The sequence below is a fragment of the Sparus aurata genome, chromosome 20 (assembly GCF_900880675.1).
Source record: "Sparus aurata chromosome 20, fSpaAur1.1, whole genome shotgun sequence".
NCBI lineage: Eukaryota > Metazoa > Chordata > Actinopteri > Spariformes > Sparidae > Sparus > Sparus aurata.
The window spans coordinates 16748286-16770522 of NC_044206.1; the positions used below are offsets into that span (position 1 = coordinate 16748286).

General features: G+C 46.6%; 1 protein-coding gene across 25 annotated transcripts in view; it reads right to left on the bottom strand.

Annotated features, from left to right (window-relative positions):
* Window positions 1-1118: 1118 nt before the first annotated feature.
* tcf7l2 (transcription factor 7 like 2) overlaps window positions 1119-22237 on the bottom strand; it is a 93631-nt gene continuing 72512 nt past the window's right edge. For 4 of the 25 annotated variants that reach the window (XM_030399892.1, XM_030399902.1, XM_030399899.1 and 1 more), the window contains 10 exons: window positions 18656-18788; window positions 15871-15973; window positions 14829-14915; window positions 10503-10628; window positions 10241-10403; window positions 9556-9663; window positions 8858-8906; window positions 7914-7964; window positions 6684-6756; window positions 1119-3404 (listed from right to left, as the gene is read on the bottom strand). In XM_030399892.1, coding sequence (XP_030255752.1) covers window positions 2951-3404; window positions 6684-6756; window positions 7914-7964; window positions 8858-8906; window positions 9556-9663; window positions 10241-10403; window positions 10503-10628; window positions 14829-14915; window positions 15871-15973; window positions 18656-18788 — 1347 coding nt within the window. In that variant the 3' untranslated portion in view covers window positions 1119-2950. Of the gene's footprint in view, window positions 3405-5373; window positions 5436-6035; window positions 6109-6683; window positions 6757-7913; window positions 7965-8857; window positions 8922-9555; window positions 9664-10240; window positions 10404-10502; window positions 10644-14828; window positions 14916-15870; window positions 15974-18655; window positions 18789-22237 lie in introns of those variants that run through there. The other 21 variants (XM_030399887.1, XM_030399901.1, XM_030399895.1 and 18 more) reach the window with 16 other exon arrangements.

Below are 22237 nucleotides of genomic sequence, written 5' to 3' on the forward strand. Positions count from 1 at the left end.
AAATCGACATTGAACTTTTTGGCTGGGGTTGCAAACATTATCTCAATTACCCGAAGTTGGGTGTACTTTCTGGGCCCATTCTGGCCTTTCCAGGTCGCAGCAGCAGCAAACAAGACTTTGGTGTTGCCGTGAGAACCATCCATCTGGAGGAGGACGCGGCTGAAGCTGACCACTGTGGATTCTGTCCTCTTCCTTCACGTCAACTCCAAATAATCCACGATGATTGGATTATGCAAATAGTTCAGTTAACAAGGGTTACAGGTGAGTTGATGAAGATGAATACTTGACCATCATCAGTCAATGGAATTCTCATTTATCAAAAGTCTGGACCCAGCATTGGGATTTAGCTGATGTATAGTTCAGAGTTCCACAGCTTTTTGCTGTGAAGTGTAGTTGAGTATAAACACAGTTTAGGTATTCACACCCTATAAAGTTTTATTTTTTGTATAACTCTAACAGTAAGCAGTCAGTATAAATTGGATTTGGGGTAATTTCTTTCAGAACAACAAGACAGACTTCATAAGAACTCTGCTGTTTGTGTTTGCTGTTTGTTAAATTATTATTGAGTGTATTTAAAGTGAAGGAGTGTGCGATGCCCTGCAGTTAGACTAATAAATGTTATGAAGAACGGTGATAAGTTTGTATGTTCGCAAACACAAAGCAGTGAAAACAATGCCATTTGGGAAAGTGTCCCAGCCCAAGGACTGTGAACTAAAACTTCCTGTCTGGATTCATTTTTTGACAATTACAATTGGAACCAAGATGACCAACTCATTGATACTGTTGGTGTTTATGCGGGTAACTATGAGTGTCTTCTGTGAACAAGGGTTTGAATATAATTACCATTAATCTGGCCACTGAATGTAATTAAACCTAATACAGAAGCGGCATGATTCTCAAAAGCAACCTCAGACGCGATCATTGACGATCACTCTTAACATTTTCTTCTAAGAAGCTACCTAAGTTACTGTGTCATATCCTCTGTTATAATTCCCTGTTTTAAACTTTAGAGGAGAAATGCAGCTGGGCAAGAGCTTCCGGCACAGTTGCTGTTTAAACGCTTTCTTAGGGTCGCCGCACCTGCCCGTGAATTTCAGAATAAAAGCAGGACAAAGATGTGCACATACTAAGTTGCTTTTATTAATACAGAACTGCATGCTACAGAGACTGTACAGCATAAACATTTATTCATTACAAAAAAACATGGTTTTGGAACCATTTAAAATAACAGGAAAAAACAAACGAACAAAAAGATAAGAGCATAAAATAGAACAGGAACATCACAGCCGTTAAGGAAACATTCAAACTATTTATCATTAGCATCTTAATAAACCAGAGAAGAAATCGACAGGTTACAGTCGCGTCATGTCAACTACAATGGCACCGAGTGGATGATTCTCTTGTAGCTTTTTTTACAGCCTCTTGCAACATCAACATGCCTATTTTTTCTATCTACCTATATGTAGTAGTGTACTTAAAAGTGGCAGTTTGTGTATTTTTTTGTATTTAATAGTTTTTTTATGAACCTCCTAATATACATAATTTGGCCCTTGTGGGTTTATACAGTATGATGTCCGCCTTTTTATTAAGTTTAAATTTTAATATTTGACAATTTGCTACCAAACACATTTGTTATAGCAACATTTATACTACATACATAGCAATCTATGTAACGTCACAGCAAAGAATGGTATCGAAATAAAAAAAAAACAAACGACAACAAAACAAAAACAAAAACAAAACAAAACAAAAAAAGATCCCTACAGCGTGGTTAGAGGGGCAGAGAAAATTATCACAAAATTTGGCACGGAAAATCTGTACACGAATCTACAGTCTGAGAGATGTGACTGTGCAATAAAAAAGAAGGGCTTTAGACACTTTTCCAACTACTGAAGACACGGTACCAACTGTCTCTTGTTTCAAGTTTATCTTTTCTTCTTTTTTGTAAAATGGCTTATAGACGCATTTCTTGAAATGAAGTTGTGCATACTTCTGTTCATGAGATCTACACAGTACACTGAGTGGAATCCAGGTTTTTTTTTTCAGTGAGGAAAGAAATCAATAACAAAAAGATTTGCCTTTTTAAAACCTCCTTGTAAAAATGGATCATTCATATATAAGTCGCTTACCTTAAGAAAAAATATTTGTACAATGTATTAAGAAACAAAAAGTCAAAAAGAGACACGTACAAGATACAACAAGCAATCTCTAAAGCAATAAATACTACTGGTCCTAGCGTTGTGACATTTTGAATTTAATAACCCGCGACCCTCCCACCCCGACCTCCCCTCAAGCCCACCCAACTTGCCTGACTCCACCCCAAAGGTAAACAACAAAGAAAAAAGACAACGCAGTGGAAGAATGCATATTTAACACAGTAATCCCCCCCTCCCCATTATTCTGTACATTTAAACAAGAACAAGTAACATCACAATTAAAGTTGTTCCTCAGAGAGGTGTCACCGCTAGCCTCATGCCCCCCTAGAGTTTGAACAGATGTCAAATGATTGGTTCGCAAGCTCGTATTTAATACAAATAAAGAAGGAGAACCAACTCTTTCAAGAAAAGGGCTCGCTGAATAATCTAGCCTACCTTTTTATATCCGTCTTTTAAACATTTTGAAGTTGAACTAAATAATTTTTTCTGTTTGCACTGTTTTAACACTACAAAAAAGACAAAAACAAAATTCATAAAAATTTTGGCAGATTCACAAAGCTATACTACAGCTCATTGTATCATTTCTTTATAATAATTAGATTTTTTTTTTTGATAATGAGGGGTCAAATATTGACCAATGAACTTTTTAATAAAACAAAAACTAAAATTTCAAGCCGTATGGCACAGAAACAGAAAGAGAAAAAACGAACTGACGGCAAGTGAAATATAGCAGAGGGAGGCCCTAGAAAGGTGTGTGTGTGCAGAGCTAGAAAAGAGGAGAAGAATAGGGTAGACTATTCTATAGACTTGGTCACTAGCGACAGAGGCTGAGGGGCCGAGGATGGGAGGAGTGAGTGGGAATGACACAGCGATGCCGAGGGCCGGGCCATTGAGGACACCACAGAGGAGCCCGGCTGCCGCGAGGACGAGACGTCGCCGTGCTCCAGGGCTCCGTTGTGGGAGGAGGCGCCGGGCGTGTTGCTAGCTGCAGCAGAGTTTTCCAGCTGAACCAAAGATGGTGGAGGCCCAGCCAGGAGGTGCGGGTGGTGGAGTGGCTGGTGGGCCGGTTTCATAGTCAGTGAGAGAGGTTGCATTTGTTCAGTCTGAGGTTTGGACTCTTTTGAGGAGGGGGAGGGAACCACTGAGGAGGGGGAGGATGGGGGGGAGTCTAGTAAGCTTCCGTCCGTAGAGGGAGGACTGGCACAGCTGCCTTCACCTTGGATGTAGCGAATGCACTTTTTTTTTCTCCTGGGGGACAAGGCAAGAGAAAGAGAGCATCTTTTAGCATCACGTATTCAAACCGCATCGCCTCTTAGCACGGTTGCTGACTGAAATGCGCCTTAAACGAAGGGAGAACCATTACTTTGGATTAGTTTTACATGACCAATCACATTCTGAAGGCGCATTTAAGTCAACTTGTGCTAAGATTGAAAGGTGCTAGAAATAACAGTCAGTTTCTCAAGGCTAAACCACCAGACAGGACAGACATGGAGGAAGGATCACAGGTGAAGCACCTGGACAGGAAGCAGCGGGGAAATGAAAAGCACAGCACAGATGTGAGGATGATGATGATGATGATGATGATGTTGAAAGAACAAACAGAAGCAGATTTAGATGTAGTGATGGTTGCTCTCTGGATGTAAACTCAGCCTTTCCTAACAGGCACGAGCTACAGCTGGGGATCAGCCTGTTCTCTCCAGCAACGCGAGGTTACTGGACCTGTCTCGCTCCCCTCTACCTCGATCTGGCTCTAACTCGCTCATCTCCTCGGGGGACGGAGTTTGGATGCGAGGCGAAAAAGTCAACACGATCCACACTACCCCGTCTCTGCCCCACAGACACGAGTGTGTGTGCGTGAGGGGTCAAGGCATCATGTTTGCATTCCTGCCTGGGGTCGGGACCCCTCCCCCCCCCCCTTGCCTGCCTGCCTGCAGAGTCCCGAGGCCAGGCCCGTTGCGCTCAGTGGAACCCGACGAATGAGCGCGGGAGGGGGGGAAGGGGAGGCGGGGGGGGCTGGGAGTTAGGAGAGTAGGGGATTGTTGCATTTATCTGTGGTGACTCTGCTGCGAGTGTTCAGATTTGGTTAAGGGGGAATCTCTGCCCACTTCATCTTTACCCTGACCCCGACAGTGACCCTTCTCTCAGCTCTCCGTTCTATCACGAGGAAGCCCCGAAGGCCGTGGAGTTTCGGTATGTTTAAGGCTCGGGGAGGGACACGGAGTAGGTAAAAGGTGCTTAAACAAGAAAGACTGAGCCTTTTGTAACATGTAAGGCGGATTCTACCGTTTAATTTAGGCAAATCAAACCCCCGTTTGAGGTACGTGAATCGAGAGAGCAGGTTTCTGAGAATGAAAAAGAACGAGGGACATCGACAAATCACATAAAAGGGCTCACGAAACCTTGATCGCATTCTGGGGTGAAACACAGGCATGCATTTCCACACAACACCGGACAGCGGAGAACACTAGAAAAATCTGTGAAAGAGCGGGGATGAGGCTTTTAAGTGCACTCTGCACTGATACTGCAGCACCGGGCTGTGCGGGAGGGGGGGGCGGGTATCGACCGCCCGTAAAAAGCTATCATTTTGCTTCTACGTACACATCTTGCTCTCGATAACTGTCTGTCAAAGCGCAACAAATGAGCTAATATCCATTTTTTAACAGACATATCGATTCATAGTATGTGCCCGTGTATGTTATTGATTTCTCCGTCTCGGGGGAAATTACACCAGATGCATCTTTTAGGAAACGGAGCCCAGAGAGAACTTTTAACCTCTCGGCTCCTAAAACGGAAGGGAGACTATAATTATGGCGCTTCCCAGTCTCCCGAATCCACACGATCTGCTATTATTGTTTAAGGAATAAATGGAGTTATATTTGATATAGTCCGTGTCAGCTAGGAAGGAGATAAGAGAGCGGAGAGAGGACTGGGTGGACGGCGGTTGAGCCTAGGACGATTTTAAGACAAGAATCTACGCTTCTTGTCGGACATTTGGAACTGCGGCGTCCTTTTGCACAGATTTAGAGCGCGGCAAAAACACAAAAGTCACGCGATTCAATTTTGATCTTCGAGGCCGACCCATGAGGATGACCACAACAAATGAAAGATGTAGCAGCGGAAACAATGTATGGCGATGGCTGAAAGAGTGGGGGGGGCGGGGGGGTGTGGTGCAAGCCAGACACAGAGAAGGGTATTACTTAGCAGAAACAAATACCTACCATGAAAATATTCCCAATTCAAAGACTGCTTGTGTCAGAACAGAAAGACAACAGGTAGGGACTAAGTAAGGGTTATTGAAGAGGAGTTTGGAGGAAGAAGGAGGTTGGAGAAGGAGGAGGAGGAGGAGGAGGAGGAGGAAGAGGGCACAGAAAAGAGTGTCACTGAGCAGGCCCTCAGAGAAAGCAGGGCTAAATTTGTAAGCATAACATTGTTATTCAAAAAGGACGCCAATTAGAACAAACATGACAGTTAAGATGGGAGGGAATTATCCACCGCCTGGGGAGAAAATGGATTTCAATGAGTCCGATTGTAAGGGAAACGTTATTCCAAATGACACTAGGGGGGAAGCCGTGATCTTGCAGCGGGAGACGTTTGTTGAGATAAAATATTTGTTGATCTTACTTAAGAAATCCATTTTCTGCCATTGGGCTTTGAACCGAGTTCAATGAGGGGGGAGGAAAAAAAAAATTGCTGCGAGGGGAGTTTTACAGCAGGAAGCTCCTCGGTAAAAGCGAAGGAGCGAGAAGAAGAGTTTGCCATCCGTTTCCACACGGATGGAAACTGTGTTTTTTAAGAGGGATATAGTAATAATCATAATCAAGGAGAAAGAAGCTGCTCATTGTGGATGTCTTCCTCCCATTGGCACTACAGCAGTTATACCTGCATGGTTTGCACCATAAACTCAGCTGGTCAAGCCCGAACAAGGCACGACACTTCTTTGGGGTATTTGCATCTGTTAGCCAAAGAGGTAGACACAAACACACACACAGAGACAAACAAAACAAAAAAAAAAAAAAACAGAAAAGAAAGAAAAAATGGACACGTCATTGCACAGACAAAAACATGTAGCCAGGGCTTAGGTTTAGGCTGGCAAACACTGGGATGTCCTCCATATTGTGACCAAACCATCAGGCTCCAGATCCTCCAAGCCCCGACCTGCCAGTTTAGTTTACTGTACTGTACATCCTGCAATGAAACCCCATCAATACATACGCACGAACACCATTCACACAAACACTCTTGCATGTGCTGTTAACAACCCTTCTTCCCAAACAGGAGGTAGAAAATCAAAAATTGTGTGTGTGTGGAGGGAGGGGGGGGGAGGACCTAGAGATAGACCGGCAGGGCGTGGCTGGAGGAAGCTGAGAGGTCACGATAGCCTGGCGGGGACAGACAGAGGGAGGGGGAAGAGAAGAGGAAGAGAAAAAAATAAAGGCAGCAGCGGGGAGAGCGAAGGAGGAAGTCCCAGTGTACAGATAACCCAGCCTTCACCTGGCCCCGGCCGGTGCAAGCACACACCATACACACCTGCACGGGCCACACCAGTTATTCTGTTGATCGAGCCCAAAGCGCGCTCGACACTTCTTAGGAGCGCTCAGGTCTGATGCCGCAACAAGGAAGGGGGGGAGGGAGAATGGGGGGGAAGCCAGCAGAGAGGAGGAATAGAACCAAAAACCATAAGGAACAGAAATCAAAAAAAGGGGGGAGGAGAGAAATAAGGAGAAAAAACAGGTAACAGTGAATCTATGAAGCTTGGCAGTGGCTCATTGTGCAAGAGTAAGAAAACCCCCAACATACCCTTAAAGCCATTCTCAAGTGTGCCTCAAGTGCGTCTCAAACATTAGTGAAACTCAAGGTGCATGCAAATTATAACATTAAAACTGGAAAAACTTTCAGTCGCGTAATCTAAACTCTAGCTGGGAGTTAAAGCAGAAGACAGGAAGTGCTTATTGGGGTTTGAGCAAATGCAGATCGGATTAATTTTACCGCTTAGATGTTAGCATCAGTGCACTATGGTTTTTTCGAAAAAAAAGACAGGGGGTCAAGGTGCTAGAACTAGGCAGCGGTAAGCAGGGTGCTAAAAAAAGCACGGTGGTGAGTTAGGCCTAGCCAAGGGGGGGAAGCGTTAGGAAAAAAAAAGGTCTGGAACCCAAAGAGGGAATCTACTTATTAGACCTGGCATCAAACGGTTGACTGTTTTCCATCAACGTTGGCTGCACTGTCCGAGAGAAAAGCTGCCAGTCACTTTGCTCCATCCAGCAACGGGAAGTGGAGCAAGAGTGACGGCAGAATATTGCGCCGTTTGAGTCCAGGTCTTGTCTCATTAGAGGCAGTTTTAAAAGAGGGGGAGTGTGCCAAACTCATGCTGGCCTATAGGAAAGGCACAGGCAGCAGCTACTGAAGCATATAGATTAAGGAGGTTTACCCTGACATCACAACCTTCAGAGATAACCTAGCTTAATATCATCAGTTCCTGAAGCATACTGCACTACGATAATGGAAAAATGCTCTTAATAACTGAATAACAACATGAGTGAATGAAACATAATCTAGCTCAAATTAACAGTAGCAACATTTTTTTTAGAAGAAAGCAGCAAACAAAGGAAAAAAAAAAGAGCATATTTCAAAGTGAACTTAATCTTACACCTGCCTAACATTGCACATTCATATACATTAATCAATAATGATAATAAAAAAGAGAAGAAAAAAATAATAAAACAAGTTAGTAATTTAAAATACTCAAAATGACATTAGCACCTGTAATCGGAGGGAGTGAAAGGCAAGGGTTTGGAAAATATTCTCTGTGTTCTGAAAAAAAAGAACAGATAGAGAAGGCCTTCAAGAAGAGATCCGTCACCAGAACGAGCGCAAAACACATGATAAACAAAGTCGCTCCTCAACAGTTAACGGTCAGGAAGAATGTGAATCATGGAGAAAATGGGGTAAAAAAAAAAAAAAAAAATCATATAGAATTAGCAAACCTCCTTAATTAAAAAAAAAAAAAAAAAGATGTGAGTGATTCCTCTGGTATAAAAAGCATGCAACGAGGAAAGCAAGCGAGGGGGCAGCCAAGCAAGCACACGCGCAAACAAGCACGCACGCACACACATAGCACTGTAGTGCAGTCTATCTGCAGGGCACAGGCATTATAAAACGGGAAGGAGGGGGGGGCACACACGCACACACACATAACACTAGCAAAGTTAATGGCTCTCACAATGCTTCAAGTTCACATTCTCAAAAAAAACAAAAAAAAAACATACATATCACAATACCAGAACGCTATGGGGCAAAGTGGGGAGGGGAGGGGAGAGAGGGAGGGAGGGGAGGGGAGTGTCAAGAGGGGAGGTGAGAAGCAGTGTGGGGAGGGGGGGGTGTCATGCATATTCAGTTGTTATTAGCTGGGGAGAGGCTAAGGGGAAAATGGGAAAAAGGGGGGTATTACAAGCAACTCTACCATTTAAATATTGCATTGGGTAGCATAACTATACCACAAAAAAAAAAAAAAACAGAAGAGAAAAAAGCCAGGCACAATAACACACACACACACACACACACACACACAAAAGAAAAACATAACACTAGCACACACACACACACACACAAAAAACACTAGCTTGACTTTTATCTTGCAAGATGTCACATCTGCCTGACACATGATGGGGCTCTTCTAATATGAGAGATAATTGCAGCTCACTTACCATTGCTCTCTGCTTGCTGCTTTTCCCTTTTTCTCTTCTTCCTTTTCCCCTGTTGGTTAGCCGCCAAAAAAATAGAAAGAAAAAAATAGACACAGACAGGAACCTTAGTTATTATATTGCAGAATGCCCAAAACATGAAACAGAGAATAGGACTCATCTTTGTGTTTACTTATTTATTCATTCATTCTTTTCTCTGCATGTTTTTTTTTTTCTTCTTCTTCTTCTTCTGTCTCTGCCCTCCGGTTTGTAACAGCCACTGCAGGCCAGACCACAACTCTCCCTGCTCTCTGTTTTCTGTCTTTTTCTACGCTTTTCTTCTTTCGCTGTAATCTTTTGTCTTATTTTCCCTCTGCTCTGTGAACATCTAGACGTCTCCTGACGAGCTTCTGGTCTTTCACCGGACAGATTTTTCTCTACGGCTGCTCGTGGACGACTCTGGTCAGCTTGAAAAACTGGACGAAACCGAAGAGAATCCGCAGCACTTATGTGTCAGAACAAAGCGTCTAGAGCGCGGAAAAGACATTCACCGCGGATTCGACTTTGTTACAGTTATTGGGTCAAGGCAACCTGTCCGGTCTCATCAATACACATCCGAAGGAAAGGGTGAAAGGAAAAAGGCAAGAACTCATCCTGATCATGTCACCTAGTGGAAGAGGGAAAGAAACAGGCTGTTACGACTTGTAAACTTAAAAACTTACATAGTTGTCTCGTGCTGACCAGCCCGGGTACAGCTGCATGTGGAGCTGTCGCTCTTTCCTGGCCAGCTCGTAGTACTTGGCCTGCTCCTCCCGCGATAGGGCGTGCCACTGTAAGATGAGAGACAAGACACAGGAAGGAAGACGGAGAAAGATTTTCAACGTGAACACGAAAAAACAGACGTAATGCAGGTTCTGAACTGGACTTAACGTCGGGTTTCCACATAGTTCTGTGTAGGCAAAAAGTTCCACGGCATATCTCGCTAACATTCGTTGTAACATATAGAGTCTTGGCATAACATTAGTGGTTTTGAGCCTTTTAACAAAATAATGAATAAAACCAGCTTCAGGCCTGGCAAGCAAAAATGTTTTTATTCATCCACAAAGACATGCATTTCCCCGCATTGAACACTAGGGGCGTACGTCTGCAATTACGGACACAGAACTCTGTGGAAGCGAGGCATGAATCTACAAAACTGGGCCATCAGGTCACCATGAAGACCTCTATGTCTCCTAACAAGCCTGTGAATCCCAACAGCTCTGCCAATCTTCTATCCTACAAGGCATTCACTCTCAACCCCTGGTGTATAATAGCCCATGTTTAACATAAAACTAGACCTGAGCACCAGGATTGAGAAGTTGGACCATTCCAATGTTAGTGTGCGTCCGGTGATGGGTTCGGACTTACCCTTCGCCCCAGGATCTGGTTGATGGCGGCACTTTCCTTCAGTGTGCACTCAGCCACCACCTTGGCCCGCATCTCCTTCATGTAGAGCATGAAGGCGTTCAGAGGTTTCTTTATGTGGACCTGCTTCTTTTTCTCCTCCTCCTTTTTAGCGTCTGACTGTTTCCTGTGGAGCACCAGAGAGCGGAGAGGTCAGCAGAGTCGACTTACGACTAAGACGGGGATTCTGAGACCGAGTTTCGGGGCGAAGTGAAAGTTTACTCACGAGCTGTTGAGAGAGCTGATGTCACTGTGGGAGGATTCCTGCTTGACGTTGGGTGTGACGATGGCTGGGTGTGGGATGCCCGTGGTGTGCAAACTGTGGTGAGGGGGCACCATGTGTGGGGGGAACCTGGAGGACAGAAGACTGTGTAAATCGTCAGAATGGACACGGGTGAAATGAGGAGATGGAGCACATGTATACACAAGACTTAAAGGGGCCGAATTCCATTTCTGTCGCTCAATGACACGTAAAAAGTCGTCTTTCAGTTTCTTCAACAGAAATGGAATTGGTCTTTAGTCACAAGAAGAAGACATAAATGCACATTCAACAACATCCACACAAAAATGTCCAAGGCTGATTCCTGTGTCGTTCCTCACGACCAATCAGAGCAGGTTTCTCTCAAAGTGAGCTTTTAGGGTCAATCGGAGCAGTTTAATTTTAGCACAGAATTCAGCCTGGACAGCTATACACATTTATGACAAGATATCAATAAACAAAAGGTGATTTGAAAAAGCTATATTATGTGCCAGTCACACACGAGTGCAATTGGACAAGGATAAACTCATTGAGAGGCTGTACACTAAACATTTTATTCTCGTCATAGATTCAGTTGAAATGTGTTGGCTTGAGGGCTCCGTGCACTTTTCCACTCATGGTCACAGAGACACTGTTCAGACTCATACTAGCGCTGAGACTTCGAGATCCTAGATCCCCCTCACACTCTGTATTTGGGGAGGAAATGGGTTTCCCGGTGAGTTTTAAGTGACACCAACGATGTCTTTCATCCGTTAAGATGACAAATGCCAGTCGTCCAAGTTCAACTCATCGCAAGTGTTTGAGAAAACTGCATTTTTAGCAGTTGCATTGATATGAAAATGTCAGGTTTTGGAGGAGTAAAAACTGAATCATTCTCTCTTATCGAGGAATACTGCAAACCAGATTAAAAATGCTCTATCAAGGTCTGGTATCACTTCAGGTATTGGGTCTCTATTTGCTTCTTCCCCCGACTCTTTTCTGCCAATTCAGCAGCGTCAGCAGCGCTGACATTTTTATCTTCATCCCTCAACGCTTCTATCATCATTTCATCATCTCCAACCGCTCAACACATCCAGGCCAGAAACCCCTTATTTACGAAGACACTCGCTCTACTGTACGCGCCGGCGGAATGTACGACACTAATTATTTGCGTGCGATTATTTGAACGCGTCTATCTGCGTGTGTGTGTGTTTACGGCGCGGCGCCTCGGCTCCACGTGACCACACACACGCATTTAAGAGAGGAGAGGAGGATGAAGGAGAAGGAGAAAAAAAGGAAGAATAATTCTTCTTCTTTTTCTTTCTTTTTTTTTTTTTTTAAAGCAGCTCATTATCCGGCTGTGTCTGGCTGCATGGCTCCGAGCCAGAATATAATGATGAGGATAAACTCGCCAGGAACAACTAGTTTCTGTTGGAGGCCATCTCAGGGGAGTGCCAGTGTGCTCCCCCCCTCAAACTCTTTCCCTCTTTTTCTCCTTTCCCCTCTTCTCCCTTCATCACTGACACATTGGTGTTTGTGCCATGTCATCCGTTGATGGGGAGCTCGGCAGCGGTGGCTGCATATCGCCCATCATTAGGGGCTGCTGCATTTTCTTCGCTCACTCCATTTCCTCTCTCCCTGTTCACCCTCCCTCCTTCTCTCTCTGTGCACTTGTTAAAATTTCCTCTGTTCCAAGATCTATTTTTTTCTACTCTTCTTCTTCTTCTTCTTCTTCTTCTTCTTCTTCTTCTCTACTCCTCCTCCCTGTCCCCTCACCACCTCCGCGCTCCTTCGCTTCCTCTCTCCTTCCCTCCCTCCCTGCCTCCCTCCCCTCCCCTCCTCTCCTCCTGCTGCCACTGCATGGCCCAGGTTATGGTTTAAACATGACGGCCATCCCTTTGAAGCGCGGGGGCATCATCATCATCATCCGGGCTCATCAGCAGCAAGCGGCGCCTTGGACCAATTTAACCAACACAGAGAGAGGGAGACGCAACGGAGAACCCCCACCCCTCCACCCGCCTCAACCCCGGGGCTCCTACGTCTCAATCTGAAAAGGTAAGAATGGCTGGCGGTGTTGGGGTGTGTATGTGAAAGGGGGGGGGTCACTGGCGCAGCGAGCCCAGTGTCAGCCAGTGCCATTTAATTGCCAATGCGAAGCAGTAGCCCCCGTGCCTGTTTAATGTATAATGATCCGGCCGGTGCTCCTCTCCCGTTCCCAAGGAAGAGAGAGGGAGCGGGATGATGGGGGGAACATATCAAAGGGCAGGCTTAAGCATAAGGGGCAAAAGGGGCCTTCACATCCTCCCACCTGTCACACATACATCCACACGCGCACACACACACACAATACAGGGGGACCTGCGCTGGCTCCAACCCCATTATCAAAATAATGTCTTTCATTTGCTCCACAGATCGTCTTCTACTCTCCTCGGCTCTTTTTTCCCCATTCCGTCCAGAAAGAATGCATTTTTTAACAGGACCTAGGTGTAAGGTGCTCATCGCAGGACTACCAGCTACCACGTCCACTCCCTGCATCCTAATTCAGCACGGGCTGTAGCACAAGGGACCGAAAACGAAGGCTCCCGCGAAAGAACCGGCTCCCCGACAAGAGTACAAGGCCAGGACGTGTATTTCTCTCCGATTTTTTCCTGCACTCGGCCTGCTCCCTACAAATCGTTTGAGCTATCACAACAGTCTGGTCCATTCTTTGAACAAAAAACAAAAAAAAAACAATTGGCTGAAGGCTATGTATGAAAGGCTCCTGCCATTTTGCTGACAAAATTAGACAGATTCTTTTTATTTTTTGGACTAGAATTCGTCAACAAATTGATTATTTTTCTCCACACTTTCAAAGTCAAAATTTAGGGATGCATAAGGAGGGAGTTGGGGGATTTCTTTTTTATTTTTTATTTTTTTGGGGGGAGGATGTGTTAAACCCTCCCATCCTCCAGAGAGCTCCCAGAGCCCTCCATCTATTCAGTTATACTAATTTAATTAGGGGCCTCATCACAGGGCATTAGCTCTTCCCCATGGCTAGTCCCCCCCCTGCACCCCAGCCAGTATATTCAATTAACTGCACTGGAAATAAGATGATCACAATGTAGAGGCTGTCATTAAGGGACCAAATTAGCAGTCACTTATAGCCCATGTTGGATGGGCGCTGCTGCCAGATGCCTATGTCTGGACAGACCCTGCCGTCTGACCCTTTGCACCTGAGACTAGGTCGGGAAAAGGCCTGGGAGGAGCAAATCCAGACACCCTTTTTCTACCACAATGAGTTAAAAGTTTGATACGAGAAAAGGGAAAAAGAGGGAAACAGTCTGTACGGTCTGGCTTTCCATTATTCTTAGGGCCACGCTCCCCTCCCCTGCGACTCCTCCCTCCCCTGCATCTACATGATCCATCAATGTCACGGTGGCCTAAACACGCCGCCCTCAGGAGCTGCTTTTCCAATCAGGCTGTAATTAAACTAAAGCTTGGCCTCATCCCTAGACTCTAAACCAGCCCAAAGTCCCCTGCTGCAAGGGCGTATGGAGGGAGGGCGGAGGAGGAGGGAAGAGGAGGAGCGGTGGGAGTGGAGTAGGAGGCTGTTTGTCTTTTTTTTTTTTGCCTTGTTGCTTTTTTGGCTCCTTCAGACACCACAAATCACCGGCCCTTTTCAGTCATCCCAAATTAATTCTTTACGCTTCCGAAACCAATATAGAGGACACGCGTCTCTCAAGGGAACATTAAGTAGTTTAACACCGAAATGAGAGAGAGACACACACACACAGACACGCACATGTATACAAGATGGCAAACGAATACACATACCCCCCACGGGTGCACTAAAGTCCACAGCAGCACTTGAGCTTGGACCCTAATGGGCTGGACCAAAGCGCTAGCCAAGTGTCAGGGCCCCGGCTTATATCAGCCTAGTCCCCCTTCAAAGTGTTGCCATGTTTGTTTATCTGTCTGGCTTCTCAAACTCGCAGCGAGGACATGCCCTGGCTCATTTTCAGATCTGCCTGACATGCAGCGGGGGTAAATGTTCTTCAGGGGCCTCATTAGAAAATGATAAATATAATTAATATTTGAGCGCGCTAGCTGGAGCCCCCCACACTGGAGGATTGGCCTTTTGAACACAAAAGTGGGGGAGTGCGAGCTCTCCTTAAGGGAGAAGTTGCTCGTCTCTGCGCGCGAGCGTGCACGCGCGACCCTCGCAGCCAACACAAACACACGAGTGAACAGAACGAGTGAGAGAACGTGTGCGTGTGCATGCGTGCAGATGTGTGTGTGTGTGTGTGTGTGTTCAGCTCCTAGGGCTCAACTCACCTTGACATGGATGCGTTGACAGTGAGCGCAGTTGGGTAGGGGTGTCTGAAACCCCCTGTTGTGATTGGATAAACAGGTTGACCTTGCCTGGGAAGGGGGAAGAGAAAGAAGAAAGGCGAAAAAGGTAAAGGAACGGGGTTGATGGAAGAGGAGAAGGTAAAGCCCTCTGTCTCTCTCCTCTCCCCACCGTGGGCCTCTTTATTCTCATTTGATCAGGACAAAAATCTAGGGGATTGCAGAGCGCAGATCAAAGGGAGGAAAACTCTGAACAATTTGAATGCCACAAATCTTGATAGCAATGGCTAATTAAATTTCATAACCCTTCGCTCGGTGTCGACAGAGTGGGGCCCTGTTCCTCCCCAAGCTGGAACTAGGTGTTTTGTTGTGATAATTAAAGACGAAGCGCGGGTCTCTTTAATGGAGCCATCACGCTAATTGAGGTCTACACATTCAAAGACAAACAATAATGAATGTAAATTTATACCAAAATAAAGTGCAGCAAATCAAAGGGCGCCATGGCTGCGCTCGGGGCCTCTCTCGGTATTTAGATCGCGGTGAGAAAACATTAAATTAACAGAGCTTAATTTGTAGCCTTTTGTCATATTAACAAGTGTTGACAAGAGTTACCAAGGGAGAGCCCCCGTGTGGAATTGTGGGTAAAATACGGGCAATCATGGTTCATTGCTTTAATTGGACCATACAGAGACATGCAAAGTAGTATTCGCCACAAAAGTAGCAAGTTGAGGCTGCGATTGGGCGGCTGCGCTCCGGCGGCGAGTGCGTCGGAAAGTTAAGGGATCGAGTCGGGAGTTTTTAGAGGACTCAAACGCAGGGAGAGGAGACAGAATTGACTTTGTGTACGGAAAAGACAGAGCACGGCACACATGCATGTATGGTAATATCTTGCTTTCATTGTTCTTCTCTTTGATACACAGTACATGCTTATTAATCGCTACAATACGTAGGCGTTGCTAGCCTTTTCACACAACCCATCAGAGGATACAGTAGAAAGAGGAATAATAAAAAAAAAGGGTTCGCTTACTGTGGTACTAACCATCCTAGCGGATGGGGGATCTGGCCGACGGTGCCAGGTGACAGTGGGTAATAAGGAGATATATCTGGAGGATGTGGAGGCCTTGGAATTCCTGCGGAAGAAAAGGAGGATGACAGGAGAAAAGAGGAGGTGGACAGACAAGAAGATGACAGAAAGACAGAGGGAGAAAGAGAGAGAGAGAACCAAATCTTTGTCAGTGCTGAATTCATTCTTTGTTGAATGGGGCAGACATCACAGGAGTGCAGATGGGAGGAAGAGGAGGAGGAAGAGGGCTTGTTGCTCGCATGTACACAGTGCTAAATCACACTTCCTGATCAAAGGCCTTTGAGGCGGCGGCGGCACAATGTGTTGGAAGAGGCAGAGGGGAGAGAGGTGAGCAGAGAACACCAACACGATTCTTGTCACATTTGTCTACCGATTCAGCTCTAATGATACAAAATGACTGAAGTGTAGAAGTTAACAAAACACAACAATATAATTAAAAGCCTTGTCTGTGATCAGAGAGCTGCTAATACGGGGATACAGGTTGAGTCGGGCTGATTTGTCCTGACATGTTGGATGGATTCTATATGAATAAACCGATATTAGAAACAGGTGCAGACTGTGCAGCTAAAAGTCAGCACAGATTTAACAAGTTCGTTCCAGTTCAGGCTGTTCTCAGAGGAAAATAAGGTCCCCTGGTTTTGAGGCTAGAAGGTAATACCGGATGAAACTGTGTTATCTTTTAAGGTCAGGTAGATCTTTCTATTCTCATTAAAATCTCCTCCATTTTCACATTTTGCACCTTTAAATAAGTACACATGGAGTGCTGTCGTAAGTGTTTTAACACGTTTATGACAACGCTCAACGTTCTGCATTTATCGGCTCATTGGTCTCCATTTGTCCAAACCGATCCTCAGATTTGCGACGAAAACCAGCAGCGGATTCTGTTTGCTGTCCCCCGCAGAGGAGCGGTGACAAAGTTGTCCAATTTGAGGACAGCTCTCGTTGAGGGCCAACGCCGAACAATCACGGCGTCCGCAGCGTCGCCTTTTACTTTCCCGCGGCAGCTGACAGGCGGAGAAGCTGCATCGACAAGCTGCCCTGAACGGATGCCTTGAAAAGGTCTCGTACACAGCCAGGTGTAAAAATAACTTTCTCTCTCATGACAAACTTGAAACAGGGAACACTAGACACATGTAGAAAAGCACAGCGAGGAGGTGTGTGCGTGCTCAGTAGACCAGGAACTTGGGAGGGGGGGGGAACTTTCATTTTTTTCTTCCACACAGCTGGCTCGCCTGTGCAGCTGTTGTTGCAGATATTCCGACCCGTGCCAACACGACGAATTAAGAGCCAGATCAGTCTTCACGGATCAGAACTTGGCGGCTGCTGGTGGTTACACCCAAAGCACGCAGCTGATCCAGGTTGTCCAGGAACCGACTCCGGAGGGGGATTCTGTATCTGATGGACAATGTGCCGTCCAGCAGTTTTGCGTCTGAGCGGAAAAACTTCTCTTGGAATACAACAAAGGCGAGTTCTATTTTAAAAAAAAAAGAAAAAGGGAGAGCCTATTATCCCAACGCCACCCAGCGCTGAAGACCTAATATAGCTCATTAATTAATTAAACACTGAGCCCAATTAAGCAGCCCCCATTAAGCACTACATTAAACAGCAGCTGGCGCATTATTTCCCCCTTGTAAGGACCATCATAATAAGGGAAAATTATTACCTAAAACATTGACTGAATCCACCAGAGACCACCGGAAAAAGCATGAAATTATACACCGCCCTGGAAATGCATTAACCTGAAAAGGACGGGCTGAATGACAGTTAACAAAAATTAAGTGCCGGGGTCAAGATGTTCACAGAAATGAATGAAATTGCCAAAAAATGTATGCTAAACGGCTGTGGGAGAGAGGGATGTGTGGGCAGAAGCGACTGCTAAATACGGATGCTCTAAATCAACAGGCTGTAGAGACGTAGCTGCAGAGCGCTCGGATCACATCGTCCATCTCGAGAATTTATGCAGCGGAAGACATCGTTCCTAAAACACGGCCTCTGATGTGACTTGTTGACTTGTGCCTTGTTTTCCGAGCCTTGGCCAACAGGAGTTGCGGTCACTCGCGGCTGCGGTCGTTTGCCGAGCTCCGTGTTTAACGAGACGTTTATAAGCCACTGTTCAGGTTCAGGTTCTCGCGTGTTGGGCCGCTTTCCTGCTGGGGCCAAACCACACTAAGAATTAGCATGCGAGCTAAATCAATGAGTGACAGGCGAGGGCAGCAGTTGTCAACAAGAGGCGCTTCAGATGACTTTGTCTGACTCTGGCCATCGCAATCTCTTCCTGAGATCATTGAATAAGCAGTTAATGGGTGGTGCCAATGTTGAATAAGACAGTAGTTTAAACAGTGGAGTCTGCTCCGCCTGCACGTGACATCTGAATGGTTTTAATCTCAATCTGTTTTTACAAGAACGCGTCTGCAGACAGACAGACGCCATCAAGACAAACACAGTCCTGACTATGTGAACCGTGGCGGTAATAAAACATTTACACACCCATCAGTGCAAAGAGGTGACGCGCCTTATCTAAGGAGTGCTGCTCCTGTGTTTTTCCTCAACTTTTATGTTCACAAGTTTCTCACCTGACACCCTTTAAGACACACTGTACAGTTTTCTAATGCTGGTTCTTTCTTGTTTTGTTTGTTTTCTAGCAGGAATCGAGCAGCACGACGCTAACTGCAACTCAGTTTTGAATCTCAAAGTCAAACATGAATGCGGCGGAGAGAAGAAAACGTACCTGTTTTGGGATCCACGTCTGTCTGTAGGTGAGGTGGGGGGTTCCCCGGTGTGAAGTGCTCATTGCTGTAGGTGATCAGAGGCGTGAGAGGGTGCACATGGTGAGGGTGCTGTACCACTGGAACCTTATTAGACTGCAGGGATAAAGAAGAAGAAGAAACAAGACAGGAAGGCCGGGGCATTAATATTTGTGTTAAAGGTTCGAAGATTGCACACGCTCGCCACACGATTACAACTTCGGTCTGCAGGGCCCTCGGAGAGAGCGGCGATCAAATTCTGGGTGCTCTCGAGGCGCCAAACCGCCAAGCCACAGCGAAAATAGTGTGGTTTGTAATTAAAAACACTTCTGCGGTGTCACCCTGGAATTCGGTAACACAATCTAAGAGGCTTGGGGGGTTGCCAGTTCACATTTGGGTCTGATGTGTGATGAGGCACTTTCTAAACCGCGGCTGCAGTGAAGTAATCGATCATCTGTAAACCACGAAATCAAGGCAGCGCGTGTAAATCCACAGTCATTAGCAGCTCCAGTCGGCGCTCCGCTCTCAAGCCTCTTCTCGGCCTCCCCTCTTTCCCCCCTCGCTCCCCTTCCCCACATCTATTCCCCCGGGCCCCCCCCGGTTTGTGGAGGGGAAGGGGTGTATTGTAATAAAAGGGTTAGGAGAGAGGAGGTGGGGCCCGAAAATCCATTTCTGCATTTTTGCCAAATTAGTTTTAGCTATGTAATCTTCTCTTTGTGCTCCTAAGTGGCGCAGGCCCCCTTTTTTCAATTACCCAAAGATTACAGTGGAGCTTTAGGGGTGTGCTGCCGTGGGCCCCTTGCGTTAACCGGAGCTCAGCCCCTCTCATCATGGCCAGGCCCGAGACAGACACTAATACGCACACACTAGCGCACAAGTCCCCCCGACCACAAGATAACCAGATTAGAGCTCTGCTGTAGATTAGGGCTGGTGGAAGAGGCTGCTCTCGCCTCTTTACCCACACATCCTTATCCTGCCCTCAGCAGTCAAAGAAGCAGCACTAATCAGGCTTATCATAACATGGATGATATGTTCAGGGGGGAGAGGAGTGAGACACCAAGCTGCCTGTGTGTGTGTGTGTGTGTGTGTATGTTCAATCTGCTCCCTCATAGGCCACACACCCTCATTAGCGACTTTAACCCATGCAAAAAAAAAAAAAAAGGCTCCACTGTGGCACATTTCCAGCAGACTTTGAAAAACATTAATGGGACTAGATGTTGGCAGAAGGGGGGCACACATGCATAAGATGCTCATTGGCAAAACAAATGCAAAGCGGTGGGCCCAGGGCGAGACAAGTTAATGCCGCAAACTAATCATGTGCCCGGGCCGAAGTTAATAACGGGCCCGATGCGCCAACAGTCCATTCAGAACCCCCCCTCTCCGTCCACCATGCTAAATTTTTACTGGCTAGTTAAAGCTGTCCATCTGTATGGCCCGTAAGAGCCCGGCCATCCACACCCCTATTCTGTAGTGGGGGAGTGGAAAGTGGAGAAGGGAAGGGAGGGGGGTGGTTGGGGTGCGGGGTGGGCATTCCCTATTGCCATGGTCCCAATGAAAGATTAATGAACCCCAGCAGAACTCCAGGGAGGCAGAGAGACTCCTGGGACTCATTCACAGCCCTGAGCTGAAAAGGCTATGGTGGAGAGAGGGAAGAGAGAGGGGATGGAGGGGCGGAGGGGGGGGGGGGGGGGGTTGGTATATGTGTGTGTTTGTGTCGGTGGGTGGAGGGGGCGTTAGGTGGAATGGGATTCGTTAAAGAAGAAACGTAAACCTCCTCGTTGCTCCTGATCTGATCTGATCTGCACATCGCAGATAGAAGAAGAAGAAGAAGAAAAAACACGCAGGGAAAACAATCGGGATGGGGGGTTATGACAGCTGATGAGTCTGCAGCCGAGCACTGGAAGACGACGGCCTCTGTCTTTACTCTCCTCTCTTTTTTCTCTTGTCGTCCTCCCCCCCCCCTCCTCCCCTATCTCTCACCTCCTAACCTCCTCCTTCACGACTCCCCGCTCCTCCCTTGGGTAATGATGTGAAAGAATGTTGTCAATTCTTCATCTCTTGGCGCTGAAAAAGCTTTAGTGGCCATTTAAATGAGTTCTTTTGTCCAGGGGCCGCGGCCATTGAGAAGACAGTTCAAAATGCCCATCCACTGAGTCCACATTTAGACAGAGGGTGTTAGAGGGTGTGTATGGGACCGGGAGAGAGCTAGAAGCCAGCCGATTTACATCACAGTCACTTGTGGTCTAAGAGTGTGCTCTTTTTTTTTTTTTTCCCCCTCTGAAAAGCTCAGAGTGAGGCAAATAGCGGTGGGCTGGACTGACTGCGGCCTCTGTGGTCACCTACAGAAAGTGGCTGGATGGGAAGCGAGTTCTGCTGCTTTCCAATAAAAGACAAACTGCTAAGCGAATTGTACCTCACTTTCTATCATTTCACATCCTTTCAGAGGTCTTTTCCTTTGAGTTCTATCTGCCGACTAGGGCTGAAACTCAGGACATTCACTGCCACTGCCTAACTTTAACCCTGACCAGATCAAACTGTTGATCACCCTGTCAGTCGGCCGACTTCCTGTGGTCCGATGTCTTCAATCAGCTCACCTGCTCCCCTCCGCACGCCACGTGATCACCGCACACCCACTTTGTCTCCCGCTGACGTCAAGGCAAGCACCCGGTGGTCCCCACAGAAAAGGAAGGCCCAGCACCTGCCCCCGTGGTCACCGTGGGACAATGCGAGCCCGGGACTCGTCTGGCAGACTGCTGGGCGCTTCAGCCGCACAGAGCGGCGAGAAACAAAAGCACAGGCGACGTGGGAGGCTTTACTCTCCCGGCTCCACAAAAAGCCAGGGGAAAAGAAAGAACATTTCCTGCCCCTACACCCCCGCTGACTTGCATCCTCCTTCCCACCACCTCCGTCATTACAACAAACAAAAATACAGCGAGAAGACAAACAGAGACGCTGCTCTGTAGTCATGACGATGATTCTCCAGCCTCAAAAATAAAGAAGAAGGGATCTTGCATTCAAAAGACCCTGCAGAAAAATTTAAGAGCGCACTCTTGTACAAACATCAATGAGCAGCACATTGACTCTAACCACATCCAGGACACATACGGCGCCTGCTGCTGAGGAGGGCCAGCGCTGTGAAGTGCAGGCAGCTCACTTAAGTGCGGCAGACAAACAGAAACAGTGGCTGCCGCCTCTGGTCATGTTGTTGATATCGCCTTGGCTCTATTTACTCTATTCCATCCTCATCTATTCCTTTATTTCCTGCATGCTTGGAGGAAAAAGGGACTTATATGCGTTTGGGTTTTGTTTCCTCGTGTCACTGATCAGTGGGCGCTTCTCTGCTGGCCACAGACGGCTCGCAAACGCCACCACTTCCAGTGATGTAGCTCTGCGACTCACGTCACAAGCTGCATCGCCGCTAAGTCCAGAACACCATCTCAAGTGTAAAGTGTTTCCTATGCTCGCTGGTGAGAAAACGCTGTTCTGCGTGAAAAGAGCCCTTTTTTTTTTTTTGCAAGTGGACAAATGAATGAGCTGCTTCAAGTCAGACCTCTGGGGAGAGGGAG